The following is a 16,697-nucleotide window of genomic DNA, read 5'->3' as shown; positions in this document are numbered from 1 at the left end:
TAATTTGATATAAATAATTTCTTATGTACATTGATTATATTTTACCTCGAGAAATTAGTTTCTCACAATTTACGCTTTTATAATAATTAAAGAATAATCTTTACGTACGCAGATTTAAATGTACATGCGATGCGCGCGCGCGCGCGTATATATTAATTTTCGTACAAAATTTTTAGATAAGTAAAACAATAAATATTGCAATATTAAAGTTAATTTTATAAAAAGAAAAGGGATAGAATATGACGTTAGTAGACTTTTTTTGTGTACTGGAATAAAAAGTTTTAAAGGGAGAAAAACAAAATGAACAAAAGAAATATTCAATCGATTTATAAAATCGAAACGATTGCAATATGTAAATGAATCTTATTTGATTTTGGCAAAGTTCGAATAATTTCGCAATTAAGAAATTACAATTTAAAATTAATCGCTAGTTATTTTATTATTTCCCAAGAATAGCAGACCGGAATGACGTCATGTTGTGACGAAATAATGAACCGTCAATTTTTCTCCGTATATAATCCTACCTTCCGGTAAGCGGATAAAGGGAAGTTTATTATCAGTAACTTCGGTTAGGTGTCTTCGTTTTACTTAATTTTTCGCAATGGCTATTGGTGATCTTAAAACTGATAAGGGTATTAAAGATTTAAATTCCTATTTAGCAGAGCGTAGTTATATCGAAGGGTAAGTGTACTTTTATCTTTATAAAATTTATATTGGAATGCACGTGGTTCTTTACTTACCAATGTCTTAAAGTCATTAAAATTTTTTCTTTCTTTTTTTTGTATAATAGTTTGAATTATATTATTTTTGACTGTGTTTAATATTTATCAGTACTAAATTTTCGAAAAATATTCTTGATCTTTTAATGCATTAATTCATCGCCATTTATATGCATATTAAAATATAATTGAACATTATATTATGACTTGGAAAGGATACGAATGTAAAAAATAGCAAGTAATTATGCACATTATATTTATTTTTATTCGTACTATATAAAATATGCTAAATATACATATATACTTTCAAGGAATGTCAAACAAAACTGATATTTTTAAGGTGGCAACCCACTCAAGCAGATGTAGTAGTTCTCGAAGCTTTAGGAAAGACTCCAACATCTTCGAATCCTCATGTATTAAGATGGTATAATCACATCAAATCATACGATTTAAAGACACTTCCAGGAGAAAAGAAAGCACCTGTTATCTTAAGTGGCAATAATTCTACTAACGTGGTAGCAGCCAAAAGTGAAGAAGATGATGAAGATGTGGACCTCTTTGGGTCAGACGAGGAGGAAGATGCTGAAGCTATACGACTTAGGGAGGAAAGATTAAAGGCATATGAGGAGAAAAAATCTAAGAAACCAGGACCAATTGCGAAATCCAGTGTTGTATTAGATGTCAAACCATGGGATGATGAAACTGACATGGAAGGAATGGAAAAAGTTGTGAGATCTATTCAAATGGATGGCCTAGTTTGGGGAGCATGTAAATAATTTTGTTATTTTCAAAATCATATCAAAACTTCAGTCTTGCAAAATCATAAGTTTTATATATATTGTGTTTCCAGCTAAATTAGTTGCAGTGGGCTATGGCATTAATAAATTCAGGATAATGTGTGTCATAGAAGATGAGAAGGTGTCTGTAGATTGGCTGATAGAACAAATAGAAAGTTTCGAAGAGTTTGTTCAGTCTGTGGACATTGAATCGTTCAATAAACTATAAATGATTGTTTCTGACTATTATCTTTAATGTAAACTTAATAAATAATAATCATTGTTTGTATATATAATTTGTTATTGAATAAGAAAAATTAATATTGCAAATTTCAGTGGTAATATATTAGCAAAAGATTCAATTAAAGTATTTATTTTCATCATACTGCTTTGATATTTATAATAGACAATTGAAAAGAAAAAAATTGATGTTTTACTTTACATATACAATTGACCCTTTAATAATACAGGTTTAAATAACATGATATTAGATATATGAATTTTTCCATATGTGACCGCACGCTTGTTTCGAATCAATTCATTCAGCTCGTTACAACAATAACGCTATTTATGAAAAAAAGGAAATGATTTATGGAAGAATAATATATCATAAAAGATCCGTTGTATGTTACCGATTTGTATTGAACAGATCACTTTTCGTGAGAATTTCTTAATCTGCGACTTTTATGTCTTATTTTATTATAAATACACAATAATAATTGTAATACTATGTAGCATACAAAACAAATAATTCTTAATTGACGACAAAACGATAAATTATTGCAGTTAAATTTTCGAGGAGTCAAAAATTATACATACACGGATTTTCAGCTATTCCATTAGTCGGTGTTTCAAACTCCCACGTTGTTCAAGAATATGGTGTATTTTACTTCCATTTTTGACAAAAAGCGTATTATTGTTTGAAAAATTTGAAGATGATTTGCATTTTAACCAGATGATAAACAAATGTATCATGTTTGGAATTTTTACTTCAAATTTGATTCATGATTATATGATAAATAACAGTTTTGAAGCTTCCTAACTAAAACTATGTCTCGCTAAAGAAATCTCGATGCTTCTACATTCTACTATGAGACATACCAACGTCGATCCGTCAATGTGCTTTTTCCAAGCAGACTACATAAGTACATGTGTATGTAATTCAATCATATTCATAGATCACTAACTTTTTATTGGAGGTTTCTTTAACTAATCAGTCAAACAATTGGAATTAAACAAGAATTGAAATAAAAGATCACAGGTAGCGTTAATTTAATACATAGCTAATATCCCTATCCAAATTATTGTTAATATATTCCCTAATTTTTATTGCTGAAGACCGTATAAGAGTAGTCTTTCTTTACTTAGGTGTCGTTGATACTAGAAATAAAAAATGTAGGAAGAATTCAACAAATGTAATATTATTTTTCTGTTTTTTTCTATATAGCCATTGATATAAGAAATAGATATACATTTATGTATATATGACCCCAGCCTAAATCGCTGATAGGTTTCTCCTATACGTTTCTTATTCGCTTACCAGGGAGTTGCTTTCAGTAAACTACTAATTTTGTAAAACTAGTTTAATAAATAAAGACTTGTGTGATTATAAACAATAGTAAACTTACTTATTTGTATTTCTCACTAGTACTAATTGTATTTGATACCTTTACAATGCAACGCTAGTTGCTAGTTGAATTCTTTGTTGATTAATTATTTTGTTATTGCTTATTTATCAATGGTCTGATTCATACCACATCCAATAGAAGGTTAAATATCGCTATGAAATATTTGGTCATACTTAAAACGGATTTCTATCCAAAATATTTGATGGATAGAATAGATTTCATCGATTAGAATAATCACCATTCTTATTCTTATTGTTGATTTATGATTACAAAGTTTCTATAATTACAGACATATTGTATCAGAGAGGATTTCCGCTCTGATTGTATGTACGTATTTATAAGTATGTACATACGTAGTATTTTAAATACATTTAGTATATAGTTCCGTTTGTCACAGATGACGTCATTTGGTAGTTCCGTTTGTTACGAATGACATCATTGTGCTCTTGCGGTAAAATTACAGTAAAACATGAAATTGCAATAAAATATATTCTTTCCTTTAAAATATGTCTTTAAAGTATTTTGTTAATATTTTGTAATTATACCAATCTCGACACCTTCCTACATTATTTCCTAATGTAATATTACATTAAGAAGTGAAAGATTATATTATATTAGAACAATATAATTGTAAAATTGCAAAATATAAATGTCTTTAAGAAAATGAATAGTGCAATTAACGCTCAGGATTCAATGAAAAAAAAGATAAGATACAGAAAGAAAGAAAAGAAAACCGTAAAAGCTTTCACAAGAAGCTTTGAGATGCTGTATCGGCTTAAAATCCGGTTTCAGAATAATTTTTGTCTCGTGAATAAATATATAATTTACGTAGTGAAGCAATATGGTATTGTAAAGAACAAAGAAGACGGAGTAAAAGGTGTCGAGGATGATATTAAATAAATTATTAAAATAAGCAATCCTTGATTACTTACATATATTATCAAATCTAAACCTCATACTCTTTAAACAGATTCTACTTATTTTACATCGTATCGTATAAATTACATCTATAGAAACACAATTTATATATAAAACTGTATACTTATGATCTTTCCGGATACACAACTGAATAAAGTTAGAGTTTTATTACATAACATTAGTAATTTTGTCAATATGCATTTGTTAATTTTTAATATATTAGTTTCAGTAATTTAGATAGTTCTAAGTAACTTTTTTCCAGGAACTAAAAAACATATAGATGTTTAAATGCCTACTGTAATTGATGTATACCTATTATAATTGAAGTATGCGATACAGATCAAAATATATAATTATTGCTGCTTTGATTTGTTTTTTTTTTTTTATTTCTCTGCATGCCTTAGTGTCGCGACAAGTTGTGTTTTAAATCTTCCTTTTTCGATCACGATGTTTTCCAAGAGATAGTCCTTGCCACTGACCTTTGTTAGAATCCCCACCTCCGCAAGCAACAACGCGCGACAACTCTCTTCTATATAAAAGAGAACGTTACGAATATCGCGTGAATATTCTTCCACGCATCGTGACGGTATTTCCAAACATTAACGAAAGTAGAAATTCGAACAGAAATTGATTTGTTTCTCAAGGAGGATGGCCTTTTTGTTGAACACTTTGATTATAACATTGTTATCAATCGTTGCCTTTACATCCTTGATATATGGTAAGCTACGTTTGATTTTAATAGTAAAAGAATGATTATTTATATTTATGCTTAGCTCGAAGTTCGGAGATCATTAATTTTTGTGGATTAAATCGGCCAAATTAACTTATGTTCATAGACCATTTACATACGATTCATATTGATTGACTCTAATTATTAACTTTTACAACATATAATGATTATTCTGTTAGTGAACAACAGTTTAGACAGATATAAAAGGTAGCGTAAAATATTAAATCGTTTGAAATTATTTTTGATTTCTTCATTGTAAATTGATGAACAATCAAACTTCAATTATTAATATGTTTTTCAAATATTATATACTATATAAAAAGTTATTATTTAACTTTAATTATACTTCTGTTCAAACGGCATAGAACTACAGAGATGGTACACATTAAAGGTAAGAAGGTGTGAAGTATTGTATCAAGATTCTACCGCAGTAAAGAAATTTAGGATATTGTACAATAACTTCAAATATTTGCTTATTTATTAAAAAAAAAAAAAAAAAAAAAAAAAAAGGAAGAAGAAAAAGGGGAAAAAGAATGTATAAACTCGTTAACTCAGAATCCGGTTTCATGCTACCAAGCGATCATGCAACTACATATCGACGAATGGTTGTCTTAGAATATATGAACAAGGTTCGACAAGTTTAAGCAAATTTATTTAAGATAATTAAAAAGATCTTACTGTTAATACATAATTATATCCCCTGAATGTTTTTAATCAGTTTTTCGATTTATTTAAAACTTCAAATAAACATTTTTGTTTTATAAACATAATAGGGCAAGAAGATTCGACAGGAAAAGAACCGGTATCAAGAGTATGTCTGGGATGTATATGCGAAGCTGCTTCTGGATGTAACATTACAATCGGTTGTGATGGATCCGTTTGTGGACCATTTCGTATAACATGGGCTTATTGGGCTGACGCTGGCAAACCAATTATTAACGATAGTATGACACAAGATGGTTTGTATTTATATGTGATTAAATATATAAGATGGTCTAAAAATCAATCCCAACGGTTTTTCAGGCCGATAGTCGGGCAAAAAAATATTTCGAATAAAATATAATTAGATTTCATTCGATTACAAATTACACTATTAAGAATTTCAAAAAAAGGTTTATTTCTATGAAAAGTCAAGGTCACTTCTATGTTCTTAAATAGAATTATACATGTTTTTTTCATCATTCGGTGCATTTTTTAATTCTCTAAAAAGAAGTCTGGTATTTGGGTTGAAAAATGATTAGTTTAAGTAAAACTTGCCATATGGAAGATAAGGAAAGATAACGCAGTACTTTTCTGCTTTCGTTCTGAAAAATTGTGAGGCAGACCACCCATTATAATTGAAAATGCAAAATAAAGCAATAGAGCAATAAAAATACTTGTTTTTCATATAGCGTATCCACGATGCGTGAACGATGTACACTGTGCAGCTCGTACAGTAGAGAATTATATGTGGAAATATGGTCAGGTACGCGCATATATATTATGCATACAAATATCTATATATACATATTATCATGCAATTGTTTACTTTCCCTTTTTCTCTATTGTTTCTATAGGACTGTAACGGTGATGGCATTATCAATTGTGATGATTATGTTCGTATTCATCAATTAGGAGCATACGGATGCACTAGTTCTTTAAACTCAAAATTCGAAAATATTTATAAGCATTGCATGCAGACTTTCCAGAATCAATAATTGGTAAACAATAATATATAAACATTTAACTGTAAGATTATAATACACATGTATACGTGTGTGTGTTCCAATAAATTATAAAAACAAATGCATAAGAATAATTTTATTTCAAGAGAAATTTCATTTTAGACATATTTAGTAATATGTTTAAACGTATGTATTATTGATAATGCTTATTAGTTGTAAAATTAATTGACGTTTCGGTATGAAATGTAGATGCTATTTATTTCGTTTCAACTATTTTATTATATTTTAAAAAAAATTACTATATTTTATTGTACTTCAAATTTAAAACTCAATTTTAGATCCATGTAAAATTAATAATTTATCTACAAATTCGGTTCTCCCCTTTAGCATTGTTTTCTGTTTATCCAAAATATTATATGAATGTATATTTTTTACTAAGAAGCAATTTATAAATAAACGAAGGCTTTCTCTAAAAGTTTGTAATTGAGGAGGAACAGAGATCCTTTCAAACACTTGTATACAAGCTTGTTCATTTTCATGCAAAAGAATTCCCAACATAATTTGTCTAAGGAATTTCATAGTGTGCCTTTCTAATTCAGTAAAATGGATGACCTGCAATAGAATAATAATACATAATATTTGGAATAAGCATTTCTTAGTTACTGAAAGTTATAGCACTTACTTTTAAAACTGACAAAGCAAGACACTTTTCAATAAATAAATGTATTAAAAATTGTGCTAAATTAAACAATTGTTTATTGTTGTATGTTTCCAGAGTTTTTAATTTGTCCCAAAGCGTGTATTGTATTGTGAGCTGAATCAAGCAAAAATAAATTATTATAATAAAATGTGAATAAGTTATATAACATATGCATGCATAGAATGTAGGAAAAAGATTGGTCAGTTCTTCTAAGAAATAATGAAAGTTAGCAATCTTTAATTATTGTTGAATATAAACACTAACCATGCATGTTGTAGCAATACTGACATTAAAGAATTCCACATGCACATTTATATATAACATTTTCTGTACATAATTATTGTAACTTGAAAATTAAATATTTGATTTTCCAATAAATATTTACTTTTACATTAAATCATATTTAATACTGAAATGTTATTTTGACTAATCTTTCTTATACATCCCATGTAAATAACTATAAAATATAATATTAAGTACCTGATACTTTCTGTTATATTCACACAACTTTTGAGCTAATATTGCATAATAAGGATTAAACTTATTTTCTTGTAAGCAGCAATGCATTAATACATGTATGATTTCTGCTTCTTGTTGATTCTTTAAACCAAGATGATGCAGTTTTTCAAATGCATCTAAATAATCTTCAGCTGTCATAAGGATACAGAAAATATTTTTTCTTGTATCAGTATTCATTCTCTGTTTTCGTGCCAATTCCAGAATTTTTGCACCAAAATTAAGCTTATCATATTCTATTGCATTTCCTTTATCATTCACATTACTTGAACCAGACCATGCTGATCCTATAATCCACCACTTACCACTTTCATCAGCTGTAATGAAAAATAGATAAACTTTCACCTAACTTATGTATATAAGTACATTGTGTTTTAATTGTTACAAATATATCATTTACCATGTAATAAATCCATTAGAGACACATTGAACTGTGTTATTATATTGCCTTTGCGTATTACACTTTTTATAACTTTTTTCAAATGCTCCACGTGAGAAGGATCATACTGAGGTATTTTATTGATATTGTTATTTTTTATTGCTAGCAAAATTTCCAACATAAATTTAATTCTTGAACTGTGTGATAAAGAAAATTATTAAGATAAATTCTAATAATTTTCATTCTGTATGTGTGCGTGCATACGTGGGAGCGTATGTGTGTATGTATATTCAAAAAACATTAGATAACCTACTTTTCTCCATTTTCGTGACTAGCTTTTCGCTGTAGACTTTGTATAAATTCCTTTAAAGCACTTGGATCATCTTTTCTCAATGAAAATCCCACTGTTTTTAGAATAAGTAATATCAATTCAATCTCTTTTTCTGTAAACTTAGCCATCAATTTATCAAGTATCTGATAAAGGAGCTTATATCCAAATACCTACATAAAGTAAATTTAAAAAAGCTATTTAACTTTATGTTTGCTTTGATATAGATCATTGTTTAATCAAATTTCCATACTTTAAAATTATATAAATGTGAAATCATGAGAACAACATTATCCAATTCTTTGTTTGCTACATCTTGTAACTTTTCCATCATCTCAACAAATTGTTTAATAAGCTTTTCTAAAAAATTAGCTCCCACTTCAATACCAATATTAGCATGTAATATCGCAATTAACATCATATGCTCAGAAATAAGACGATCTGGTGTAAGTACATGTGATACTAAACTTTCAATCACTAATTCTGATAGTACATTGTTCATATTATTACGACTATTTGTCATATACATTTCTTCTATCTGTAATACATAACATAATATATAAATCATGCAATAAACAAATTCATCATAAATATATATATTTATTTACATAACTATTGTTTGCTTTACGTATATAATTATATAATTACCTGGTTTGCTATACTATACATATTCTGTTCTGTCACTCTGTTTAAACAACCCTTTAATTTTTTTTTTAAGGAAAGCAATTTTTCATCATTAGGATTCATATTATGCATAGTATTTGCTCGTACAGCAGGTGGAACATATCTGCTAGTATTATGTATAATATTGCCTTCTTTATCTCTTTTTCTTCCATAAATATCTTCCCATGTATCTTTGTCATTGATGTCAATATTATCAGGTTTCTTAGCTTCTGCCAATTTTGTCTTTTTAGTCTTAGGTACTTTCACTTGCATAAGTCCGTCTGAATCACTGTTGTTATCAGATTGTTCCTCAACAAATGCATCAAAATCAATATTTTCATTCTTACTTTTATTAACAGTATCTGAATTGATATTTGCATATTCATTTCCTCCCACTGTTTCTGATGAATTTGTATCAAGATCAATATTAAATTCATTTTCTAAGATCTTTTCTGTTTCTATGATATGTTTCCTATCTTTCTCTAAACAAAAATCTAAAAGATCTAATTATATATTTATAATTATACATTAAGGAAATTAATAACAATAACAAATAAGTTACAATGTGTACATAATTACACACAGAAATTTTAATAATAAAATGAAAAGGATACAGTCCAAACCATCTGTTACAAAAGACTTAGGAATTGTCTTATTTTTTCTTTTATTTAATTTCAATCTTTTTTCTAATTTTTTAATTTCTCTGTCCTCTTTTAAATTAGCTTCATTAAGTAATTTGTGTTTTTTATTTTTCTTTTTATGTTCAAGTTCTTCAAGCTTCCTTTTTTTAATTTCTTTTGTACATTCCTTATATCCTTCTTGTATTGTTTTGTCAACTAGCTCGCTATGATTTGTTTTATTGTCATTGACGTACCCACGTGTAGTACGTAATTCATTTCTGTTTTTTAAATAAACTGATCTATTAATTTTCTTTTGCTGCCTGAGCTCTTTGCGCATTTGTTTACGGGATTTCCCTGCTACTTTTAAAGTTGACCGTTCTACTTTCTTAGTTTTTAATTTCTTTCGTTTAAGAGAACTCATTTTTATTCTATTAAGTATTTAGGTAGGTTATGGATCCTGTCGAAATTTTACGATATAATTACTGGGCTACGTTTTTATCGTTTATTTTTTCATAAATGTAATGAAGCACAGAAGCATAAAAAAACTTACTTCTCTTACCAACTATCTGGTTGAAGAATAAATTAAACAATTTTTATCGCTAATACTTATGACATATTTAAATAAATCATCCATTACTACGTTTTCAAGAGTTCTAGACTCGTGGCACCACTGATTCGTACGCAATTTTTATTGAACACATCTGTATAAGTAGGTTTATAAATTTATAAATGTATGTTAATGTAAGTACATTTATTTAACAGGAGACTATTTGTAGGCTATTTTTGTCCAAGTTTTTAATATTGTCCACTTAATCATTTTTCACTTCTAAACTGTGAAGGTGACAAGTTAAGTTATATACATATAAATTAAATGATTTGATACGAACAATAAGATAAAAATGTTGATGCAAGTATCACAAAGTTCCTTGACAGTTATTTTTACTAAAAGGTAATTACTCTAATAGAAAGAAAGAATTTTACAGCGATATAAGTATCTTTCACTTAACCTTGTCAAGCTCATATTTATAAATCAACTTTTATATTATTAAATGTAATGGTATTCTTTACAGTGCAATACGAAGAAAATCTTTTTGTTTTTTAAAAAGATGTGATTTTTCCTCCCAGAAGGTACCTAATAATAAAATAACACGAAAATCAATTGTTACACCATTTCCTCCATTAACCAAGCCAATACCTAATTTACCTAAAGCAATCTATGCTACTGCTAAAGAAGAACATCAGGTTACTAAAGTAACAGTTTTGTCAAACGGATTAAGAGTTGCCTCTGAAAATCGATTTGGCCAATTTTGTACAGTAGGCGGTAAGTACAAAAAATGTTTGTAAAAAATCTTTCATTTTAATTATTTATTTGTACTATAAAATAATGTTTTACAGTATTGCTTGATTCTGGTCCTCGATATGAAATTGCATACCCCAATGGTATCTCACATTTCCTAGAAAAGTTGGCATTTGGAGTAAGATTTTTAGAATATAATGAAGAATTAGTATTCAAAGAATAAAAAAAATCAGTAATTTACTCTTTCAGTCTACCAAAACGTACAAGAATAAAGACCAAATAATGCTAGCTCTAGAAAAACATGGAGGTATATGTGATTGTCAAGCATCCAGGGATACATTTGTTTATGCAGCATCTGCAGAACGTCGTGGATTGGATACTGTTGTACAAATTTTGGGTGATATTGTTTTAAGGCCTCAAATTACAGAGGATGAGGTAAATGTTTTTATACGATATCATCTTACTTATATCACTCTATTTATAACAGAAAGTAATAATCTTTTATAAATTTCAATAAATCATAAATCAATAAATTTAGGTATATTACTTTCATAGAGTTAGACAAATTAGTATAATCGTTTGTTATATGAAGATATAGAAAGAATATAAAAATTCAACCTGGATATCAAAATTTTTAGATAAATGCAGCAAGACAGATGATTCGATTTGAGTTGGAATCTTTACTTACAAGGCCAGAACAAGAGCCAATACTTATGGATATGATTCATGCGGTAAATAAAAAAAAAATATTTCTGGAAAATTTTAAGAATACTCATCTATTGTAAGTAAAATTTATTCTGCATAGGCTGCATATAGAAATAATACTCTTGGTCTTCCAAAGATTTGTCCAAAGGAAAATATTGACCATATAGATAGAAAAATATTATTTGAGTATTTAAAACATCATTACACACCACACAGGATGGTAGTAGCTGGAGTTGGTGTAGAACATGAGGACCTTGTTTTAGCAGTTCAAAAGTAATTATATGTAAAACTGTTAAGTATTCATCAATATAAATCAAAATACTACTAGATTGATTTTTACTAATTTAAAAACTATCTCTCATAGTTTATATCATTTATGCAATTTAAGTTGTGATATTCACTGTTAGGTATAATTTATTATTGTTATTATAGATATTTCGTTGAAAAAAAATCGGTTTGGGAAGAAGAAGGAGAAAAAGAACAAAAGAAGAATAGCTCGATATCAGTAGGAAAATTTTCAAATACAGTTGACGCTTCAATTGCTCAGTATACTGGAGGTTACATACTAGTAGTTATCTCTTTAAATTAAACATACTAGTATTTTTGAATATTATTATTTAATAGTTTTAAATTGTATAATTGTATAGGAAGAATGTAATGTACCTGTGTATGCAGGACCTAGTGGTCTACCGGAATTATCACATGTAGTAATAGGTTTGGAAGGCTGTTCTCATCAAGATTCAGATTTCGTAGCAATGTGTGTTTTAAATATGATGATGGGTGGTGGTAACAGTTTCAGTGCCGGGGGTCCAGGAAAAGGAATGTATACTCGTCTGTACACGAATGTACTTAATAGGTAAAATATGAGATAAGTTCTTATTCTTTGAAAAGCTAAGTATTGTTATAAAACAGTTATTTTGCAGGTATCATTGGTTGTATAGTGCAACTGCATACAATCACGCATACGCTGATACAGGTCTTTTTTATATTCATGCATCTTGTACACCCTCTCATGTCAGAGACATGGTAGAGGTGATCGTACATGAGATGGTTACTATGACAAATAATATTACAGATAATGAATTAGCGGTATGATTTCATTTATAAGTTCTATTGTGCACATGTGTGCAATAATTATGTTTTTCTATCCACTTTTAATCTTAATTGGAGAATTTTTTGATAATGTAGAGAGCGAAGAAGCAATTGCAATCTATGTTACTTATGAATTTGGAACAAAGACCGGTTGTATTTGAAGATATTGGAAGACAAGTTTTAGCCACTGGTTCTAGAAAACGACCAGAATACTTCATACAGGCAATTGGTATTGGTCCTATATTATACTGAAGTATACGGATATTGGTTGCTCGGAACTCTTCATGGAAAATCTTTTCTCAATTCTTGGTCTGATTCTATCTAGTTATTTCAAAATTGATATTCGTTTTCCTTATTTCAACACATCCTTTAAAAATATAGTAACTTTCCCCAAAAAATGTTGACATAAATCTCTGTTGCTACTCAAGAAATTCTTATCAGTCAATATCCTTATATGTAACTATATATAAATTATATATAAATATGAATATTACTCATTAATATATATAAACTAGCTGTATTTGTATTATTAATTTGTAGATGAGATATCGAAGGATCATATAACAAATGTAGCACGTCGTTTACTTAAATCACCACCTAGTGTAGCAGCTCGAGGGGAAGTAAGAACAGTTCCGTCGATCGGAGACATTCAAGCTGGATTAATTGACGAGCGAGGCAGATTGCCTGGTTCCCGTAGTAGATTATCGCTTTTCCGCTAGATCAAAAAAAATTGTTAATCTAAAGATACGTATACGTTCTTTTTAATATCATAAATCTTTGACAAAATTATTCGCACATATACATTTGTTGATTTATCATCACACAGGAATTAAATTTTTATATTTGAAATAGCATATATGTAATTTGTTAATTTATTTACGATTAACATTTCAATTTGTTTATTTTTAATTTTTCTGTCTATTAAATATATATCCGTGTATTGCACACAAATGCGTTATGTAAAAATTTATGTATACAATGTAGCAATACAAATACGAACAATGAATAACATAATTATTACATGTCATATACATTTATCAAGCTAATAGTAAAAAAGAATATATTTATATCTATAATTAATAGACGAGATATTTTTGTGTCGTCTATATTAACGATTAGTGTGATGTACTTTTAAATAAACTATTGCATAAAATAAATTTAGTATTATATTCATTAACATAGTAATAAAAATTACAAAATTTCCAGTACACATTGTTTATTTTTATACCAAAACATTCCTCATGTATACATGAACATTGATTTTGATGCAGAAAGTTGACAATAAAACTAAGCTTCTACTTCCGCCAGTTTTTTGAGGAAATTAGCTTTCCTTTGAGCAACACAGTTTTTCCTTTCTGCTAAAGAAAGTTTGCGGCGATTCCATCTCTTTTTCACCGGTATTTTTTCTTTAACGATCTTTGTGTGTTCTGGATTTGCACGTATAGCTTCATGTGCGCTCTTATAAATACCCTCAATCTGTAGACAAAAATTATACAAATGTCTTCTAATATATAAAATTATATATAATATATAGAATATTAATATATAAATAAAAAATAAATAATGGAAGTGAAATGTAACAAAGGTTAATGTGAAAAATGCCACGATCAATGCATTTATCTTTTAAAACCAATGCACTTATTATTGTCCAACTGCGACACTGCAAAGATCATGAAATCTTGCAGTAATTATAAGCTGGACGAATGGGTGACTGAATATGTAAATAAAATGTATGAACACTTACACTATCAGCGGTAATACCATTTTTGATGTACTGTGAAAATTGTCGTTTGAAAGCATCGTCATCATCTTCTTCTAATGTTCTCATGTAATTTGCAACATGTTGTCCAAATATGTGCTGCCGATGAACATCAGCATTGAAAGATTTTGATTCACTATCATACCCAGGAAATCTCTTGGTGCTATTTATGGAAAAACAATATAAAAGTTTAAACATATGTTGAAAAACATATCCTGTATTATTTCTATTTTTAATTATATATTATCAGAAACACATTTTTTCATCTTTTTATATCCATGCAAAGACACTAAATTGTATTGTAGAACACAGATACAAAATCATGTCTTGCTACGACTCAGATGACGCGCATGTGTATGGTAACATCATATTTTTTTTCATAATACATCTTAATATCTTTTATAATAATTATGTTAACAAATACCTATGTGGAATATTGAGACCACCATCAACAGCACCTTTCATGGCGCCGAAAACTCTAGCACCAGTAGTTGTACGCATTAAACCAGTATCTAAGTAACATCTGAATGCCCCAGGGCCTTCGTCTAATTCTTCAACGTTATATTCATCACCAGTTACTTCTGTTGTTCCAGTATACAAGGTATCTAGGCCTAATTTTTTCAATAACTATAGAAAAACATATGGTATCACATAATTTTGAAAACAGATCCAACTTCAATCGTATTGAATATTATACAATTGTTGTTCAGAAATATATAACAGGGAACAATTAATATCTCTTCAGTTATACATCAAAGCGAGCTGAGTGTTTCATCATTAAACAAATATTTAAGTATAAAAATATATAATTGTAGAATAAAATAATAGAAAAATATTTACTCTTCGTGCTAAAAGAAGGCCTGTGCAATAGGCAGAAGCATAATTTGTAAGCCCAACTTTAATGCCATATTTTGGAAGTTCATGACTGTATGCTGCACATACAATTCTATCTCCTTCAATCCTTGAATACGCAACCTACATGTATGATAAATTTTAATAATTGAAAGATAAAAGTCTTTTTAATAGATTTTAAATTATCTAAATATATGTACCTGACAGGTAATATCCTTATTTGATAAACGTACAATTAATCTGTATTTAGGAGTATTATATTTATTTTTATCCTGAATAGTTAATCGTTTACGTGCATAATAATCTGTCTTTCCTTCACGTCGCCTTCTGAACTTAACTTGGTAACGTTTGAAGTACTGTTTATTCTTAACAACCTTTACAAACCCCTAAAAAATGATACATATTACACTTTTTAGATTAAAAGAGAACTATAAACTTTTTGTTTAATCAGTATATAATATTCAGTGACATAGGGAATAATTTTTTCATTCATTTGTCAAAGTGAGCTAAAATTTTCATCACTTAAAAATCAATATTGTTTATTAAAAGAATTTACTGAAAATTTCTTTAACGCTTTTAACATATTATTTTTGTATCTTTCTTTCCAAGTATACCTATGCTAATAATGTAAATTAAAAATAAAGGGCAAGATCGCACTTTTGATGATATACAATATACAATTTATTGATTTGAGTAATAAACAAAATATATTATTAATATATTACTTATTTCACATTATTGAAACAGTATATAATAATCAGCTACATGTTGTAACATGGATATCATTCCTGGAATCCTTTTGAATAACATGCATCTACTACTTCTTGTAATATCAAATCATTTGTATAAATAATTAGGAATCTTATTTATCGAATTACATTAATCTTTACTTACCATATTACCAATAAATACAATGAAACCTCTATTCGAAAGACTACCTTTGAATGTTCCACGACTTCCACGTATCAAAAGGAAGTTCTCGTGTACACTCGTTGCGACCTCATCGTGATAGCGCCATCTACCAGTTAAAAATTTTACTTCTTATTAGTAGTTAGGTTCCATTAACTTACTGATAGATGGCATTCATTGTGCACAAAATAGGACCCTTTGTGCTAATTGCATATATAGTTAATTATTTACGTAAGAAATTGGAATAATATTATACAGAGAAGATTTCTGGGAGTTAAAGCTTTGATTTAATCCGAACAGTTCGAGAACTCGTCTTATAGATCGAGAAATTTGAGTCCTTTAATTTCGTAAAAACATTAGTTCGATTGTTTCACCACTAGGTGTTATAGTGTTACATGATCCACTGATTTGGACAATTTTTTAAACTTACTTGAAATTAGGG

General features: G+C 28.4%; 5 protein-coding genes across 8 annotated transcripts; 3 read left to right on the top strand and 2 right to left on the bottom strand.

Moving 5' to 3' along the window:
* Positions 1-443: 443 nt before the first annotated feature.
* On the top strand, positions 444-1,880 carry LOC126864851 (elongation factor 1-beta'). The gene is made up of 3 exons (XM_050616695.1): positions 444-681; positions 1,060-1,487; positions 1,570-1,880. Exons 1-3 carry the CDS (start codon positions 602-604, stop codon positions 1,722-1,724), a joined length of 663 nt encoding a protein of 220 aa, XP_050472652.1. The 5' UTR covers positions 444-601; the 3' UTR covers positions 1,725-1,880.
* Positions 1,853-10,338, bottom strand: LOC126864806 (nucleolar MIF4G domain-containing protein 1 homolog). Of its 2 annotated transcripts, XM_050616584.1 has the most exons (9): positions 10,192-10,338; positions 9,636-10,098; positions 9,007-9,524; positions 8,612-8,896; positions 8,344-8,531; positions 8,052-8,227; positions 7,616-7,968; positions 7,118-7,249; positions 6,557-7,047 (listed from the first exon to the last, which is right to left on the bottom strand). In XM_050616584.1, exons 2-9 carry the CDS (start codon positions 10,060-10,062, stop codon positions 6,757-6,759), a joined length of 2,370 nt encoding a protein of 789 aa, XP_050472541.1. In that variant the 5' UTR covers positions 10,063-10,098; positions 10,192-10,338; the 3' UTR covers positions 6,557-6,756. The 2 variants fall into 2 exon arrangements, with proteins under 2 accessions (XP_050472542.1, XP_050472541.1); XM_050616585.1 differs by lacking the exons at positions 6,557-7,047; positions 7,118-7,249 and adding an exon at positions 1,853-4,570.
* On the top strand, positions 4,577-6,556 carry LOC126864858 (lysozyme 2-like). The gene is made up of 4 exons (XM_050616712.1): positions 4,577-4,759; positions 5,545-5,730; positions 6,163-6,236; positions 6,328-6,556. The coding sequence occupies exons 1-4, from the start codon at positions 4,690-4,692 to the stop codon at positions 6,466-6,468; spliced, it is 471 nt and encodes a 156-aa protein (XP_050472669.1). The 5' UTR covers positions 4,577-4,689; the 3' UTR covers positions 6,469-6,556.
* On the top strand, positions 10,173-13,943 carry LOC126864819 (mitochondrial-processing peptidase subunit alpha). Of its 3 annotated transcripts, none has more exons than XM_050616625.1 (12): positions 10,173-10,318; positions 10,404-10,590; positions 10,712-10,962; positions 11,037-11,116; positions 11,188-11,373; positions 11,577-11,669; positions 11,744-11,916; positions 12,076-12,211; positions 12,291-12,499; positions 12,567-12,732; positions 12,832-12,964; positions 13,276-13,943. In XM_050616625.1, the coding sequence occupies exons 2-12, from the start codon at positions 10,541-10,543 to the stop codon at positions 13,452-13,454; spliced, it is 1,656 nt and encodes a 551-aa protein (XP_050472582.1). In that variant the 5' UTR covers positions 10,173-10,318; positions 10,404-10,540; the 3' UTR covers positions 13,455-13,943. The 3 variants fall into 3 exon arrangements, with proteins under 3 accessions (XP_050472582.1, XP_050472581.1, XP_050472583.1); XM_050616624.1 differs by having other exon boundaries at positions 10,208-10,350; positions 10,418-10,590; XM_050616626.1 differs by having other exon boundaries at positions 10,278-10,382; positions 10,481-10,590.
* Positions 13,935-16,364, bottom strand: LOC126864838 (60S ribosomal protein L5). The gene is made up of 6 exons (XM_050616666.1): positions 16,241-16,364; positions 15,547-15,732; positions 15,335-15,469; positions 14,919-15,121; positions 14,480-14,657; positions 13,935-14,211 (listed from the first exon to the last, which is right to left on the bottom strand). Exons 1-6 carry the CDS (start codon positions 16,241-16,243, stop codon positions 14,023-14,025), a joined length of 894 nt encoding a protein of 297 aa, XP_050472623.1. The 5' UTR covers positions 16,244-16,364; the 3' UTR covers positions 13,935-14,022.
* Between the last annotated feature and the right edge of the window lie 333 nt (positions 16,365-16,697).

Source organism: Bombus huntii, chromosome 4 (genome assembly GCF_024542735.1).
Source record: "Bombus huntii isolate Logan2020A chromosome 4, iyBomHunt1.1, whole genome shotgun sequence".
NCBI lineage: Eukaryota > Metazoa > Arthropoda > Insecta > Hymenoptera > Apidae > Bombus > Bombus huntii.
The sequence above is the reverse complement of the archived record's forward strand: the minus strand, read 5'-3'. Positions and strand labels throughout refer to the sequence as shown.

What these genes read in the sequence shown, in the direction of transcription:
- LOC126864851 (XM_050616695.1), top strand. Translation starts at nt 602, where the DNA reads ATGGCTATTGGTGATCTTAAAACTGATAAGGGTATTAAAGATTTAAAT. An exon ending in GAGCGTAGTTATATCGAAGG is followed by an intron (nt 682 to 1,059) that starts GTAAGTGTACTT and finishes GATATTTTTAAG; the next exon opens with GTGGCAACCCACTCAAGCAG. An exon ending in TGGCCTAGTTTGGGGAGCAT is followed by an intron (nt 1,488 to 1,569) that starts GTAAATAATTTT and finishes TTGTGTTTCCAG; the next exon opens with CTAAATTAGTTGCAGTGGGC.
- LOC126864858 (XM_050616712.1), top strand. Translation starts at nt 4,690, where the DNA reads ATGGCCTTTTTGTTGAACACTTTGATTATAACATTGTTATCAATCGTT. An exon ending in CTTTACATCCTTGATATATG is followed by an intron (nt 4,760 to 5,544) that starts GTAAGCTACGTT and finishes TAAACATAATAG; the next exon opens with GGCAAGAAGATTCGACAGGA. An exon ending in ATATGTGGAAATATGGTCAG is followed by an intron (nt 6,237 to 6,327) that starts GTACGCGCATAT and finishes TTGTTTCTATAG; the next exon opens with GACTGTAACGGTGATGGCAT.
- LOC126864806 (XM_050616584.1), bottom strand. Translation starts at nt 10,062, where the DNA reads ATGAGTTCTCTTAAACGAAAGAAATTAAAAACTAAGAAAGTAGAACGG. An exon ending in TGTAACAGATGGTTTGGACT is followed by an intron (nt 9,525 to 9,635) that starts GTATCCTTTTCA and finishes ATATATAATTAG; the next exon opens with ATCTTTTAGATTTTTGTTTA. An exon ending in TGTATAGTATAGCAAACCAG is followed by an intron (nt 8,897 to 9,006) that starts GTAATTATATAA and finishes TATGTATTACAG; the next exon opens with ATAGAAGAAATGTATATGAC.
- LOC126864819 (XM_050616625.1), top strand. Translation starts at nt 10,541, where the DNA reads ATGTTGATGCAAGTATCACAAAGTTCCTTGACAGTTATTTTTACTAAA. An exon ending in TAGAAAAGTTGGCATTTGGA is followed by an intron (nt 11,117 to 11,187) that starts GTAAGATTTTTA and finishes TTACTCTTTCAG; the next exon opens with TCTACCAAAACGTACAAGAA. An exon ending in CTCAAATTACAGAGGATGAG is followed by an intron (nt 11,374 to 11,576) that starts GTAAATGTTTTT and finishes CAAAATTTTTAG; the next exon opens with ATAAATGCAGCAAGACAGAT.
- LOC126864838 (XM_050616666.1), bottom strand. An exon ending in ATAAGGATATTACCTGTCAG is followed by an intron (nt 15,470 to 15,546) that starts GTACATATATTT and finishes TCATACATGTAG; the next exon opens with GTTGCGTATTCAAGGATTGA. An exon ending in GCCTTCTTTTAGCACGAAGA is followed by an intron (nt 15,122 to 15,334) that starts GTAAATATTTTT and finishes GTTTTTCTATAG; the next exon opens with TTATTGAAAAAATTAGGCCT.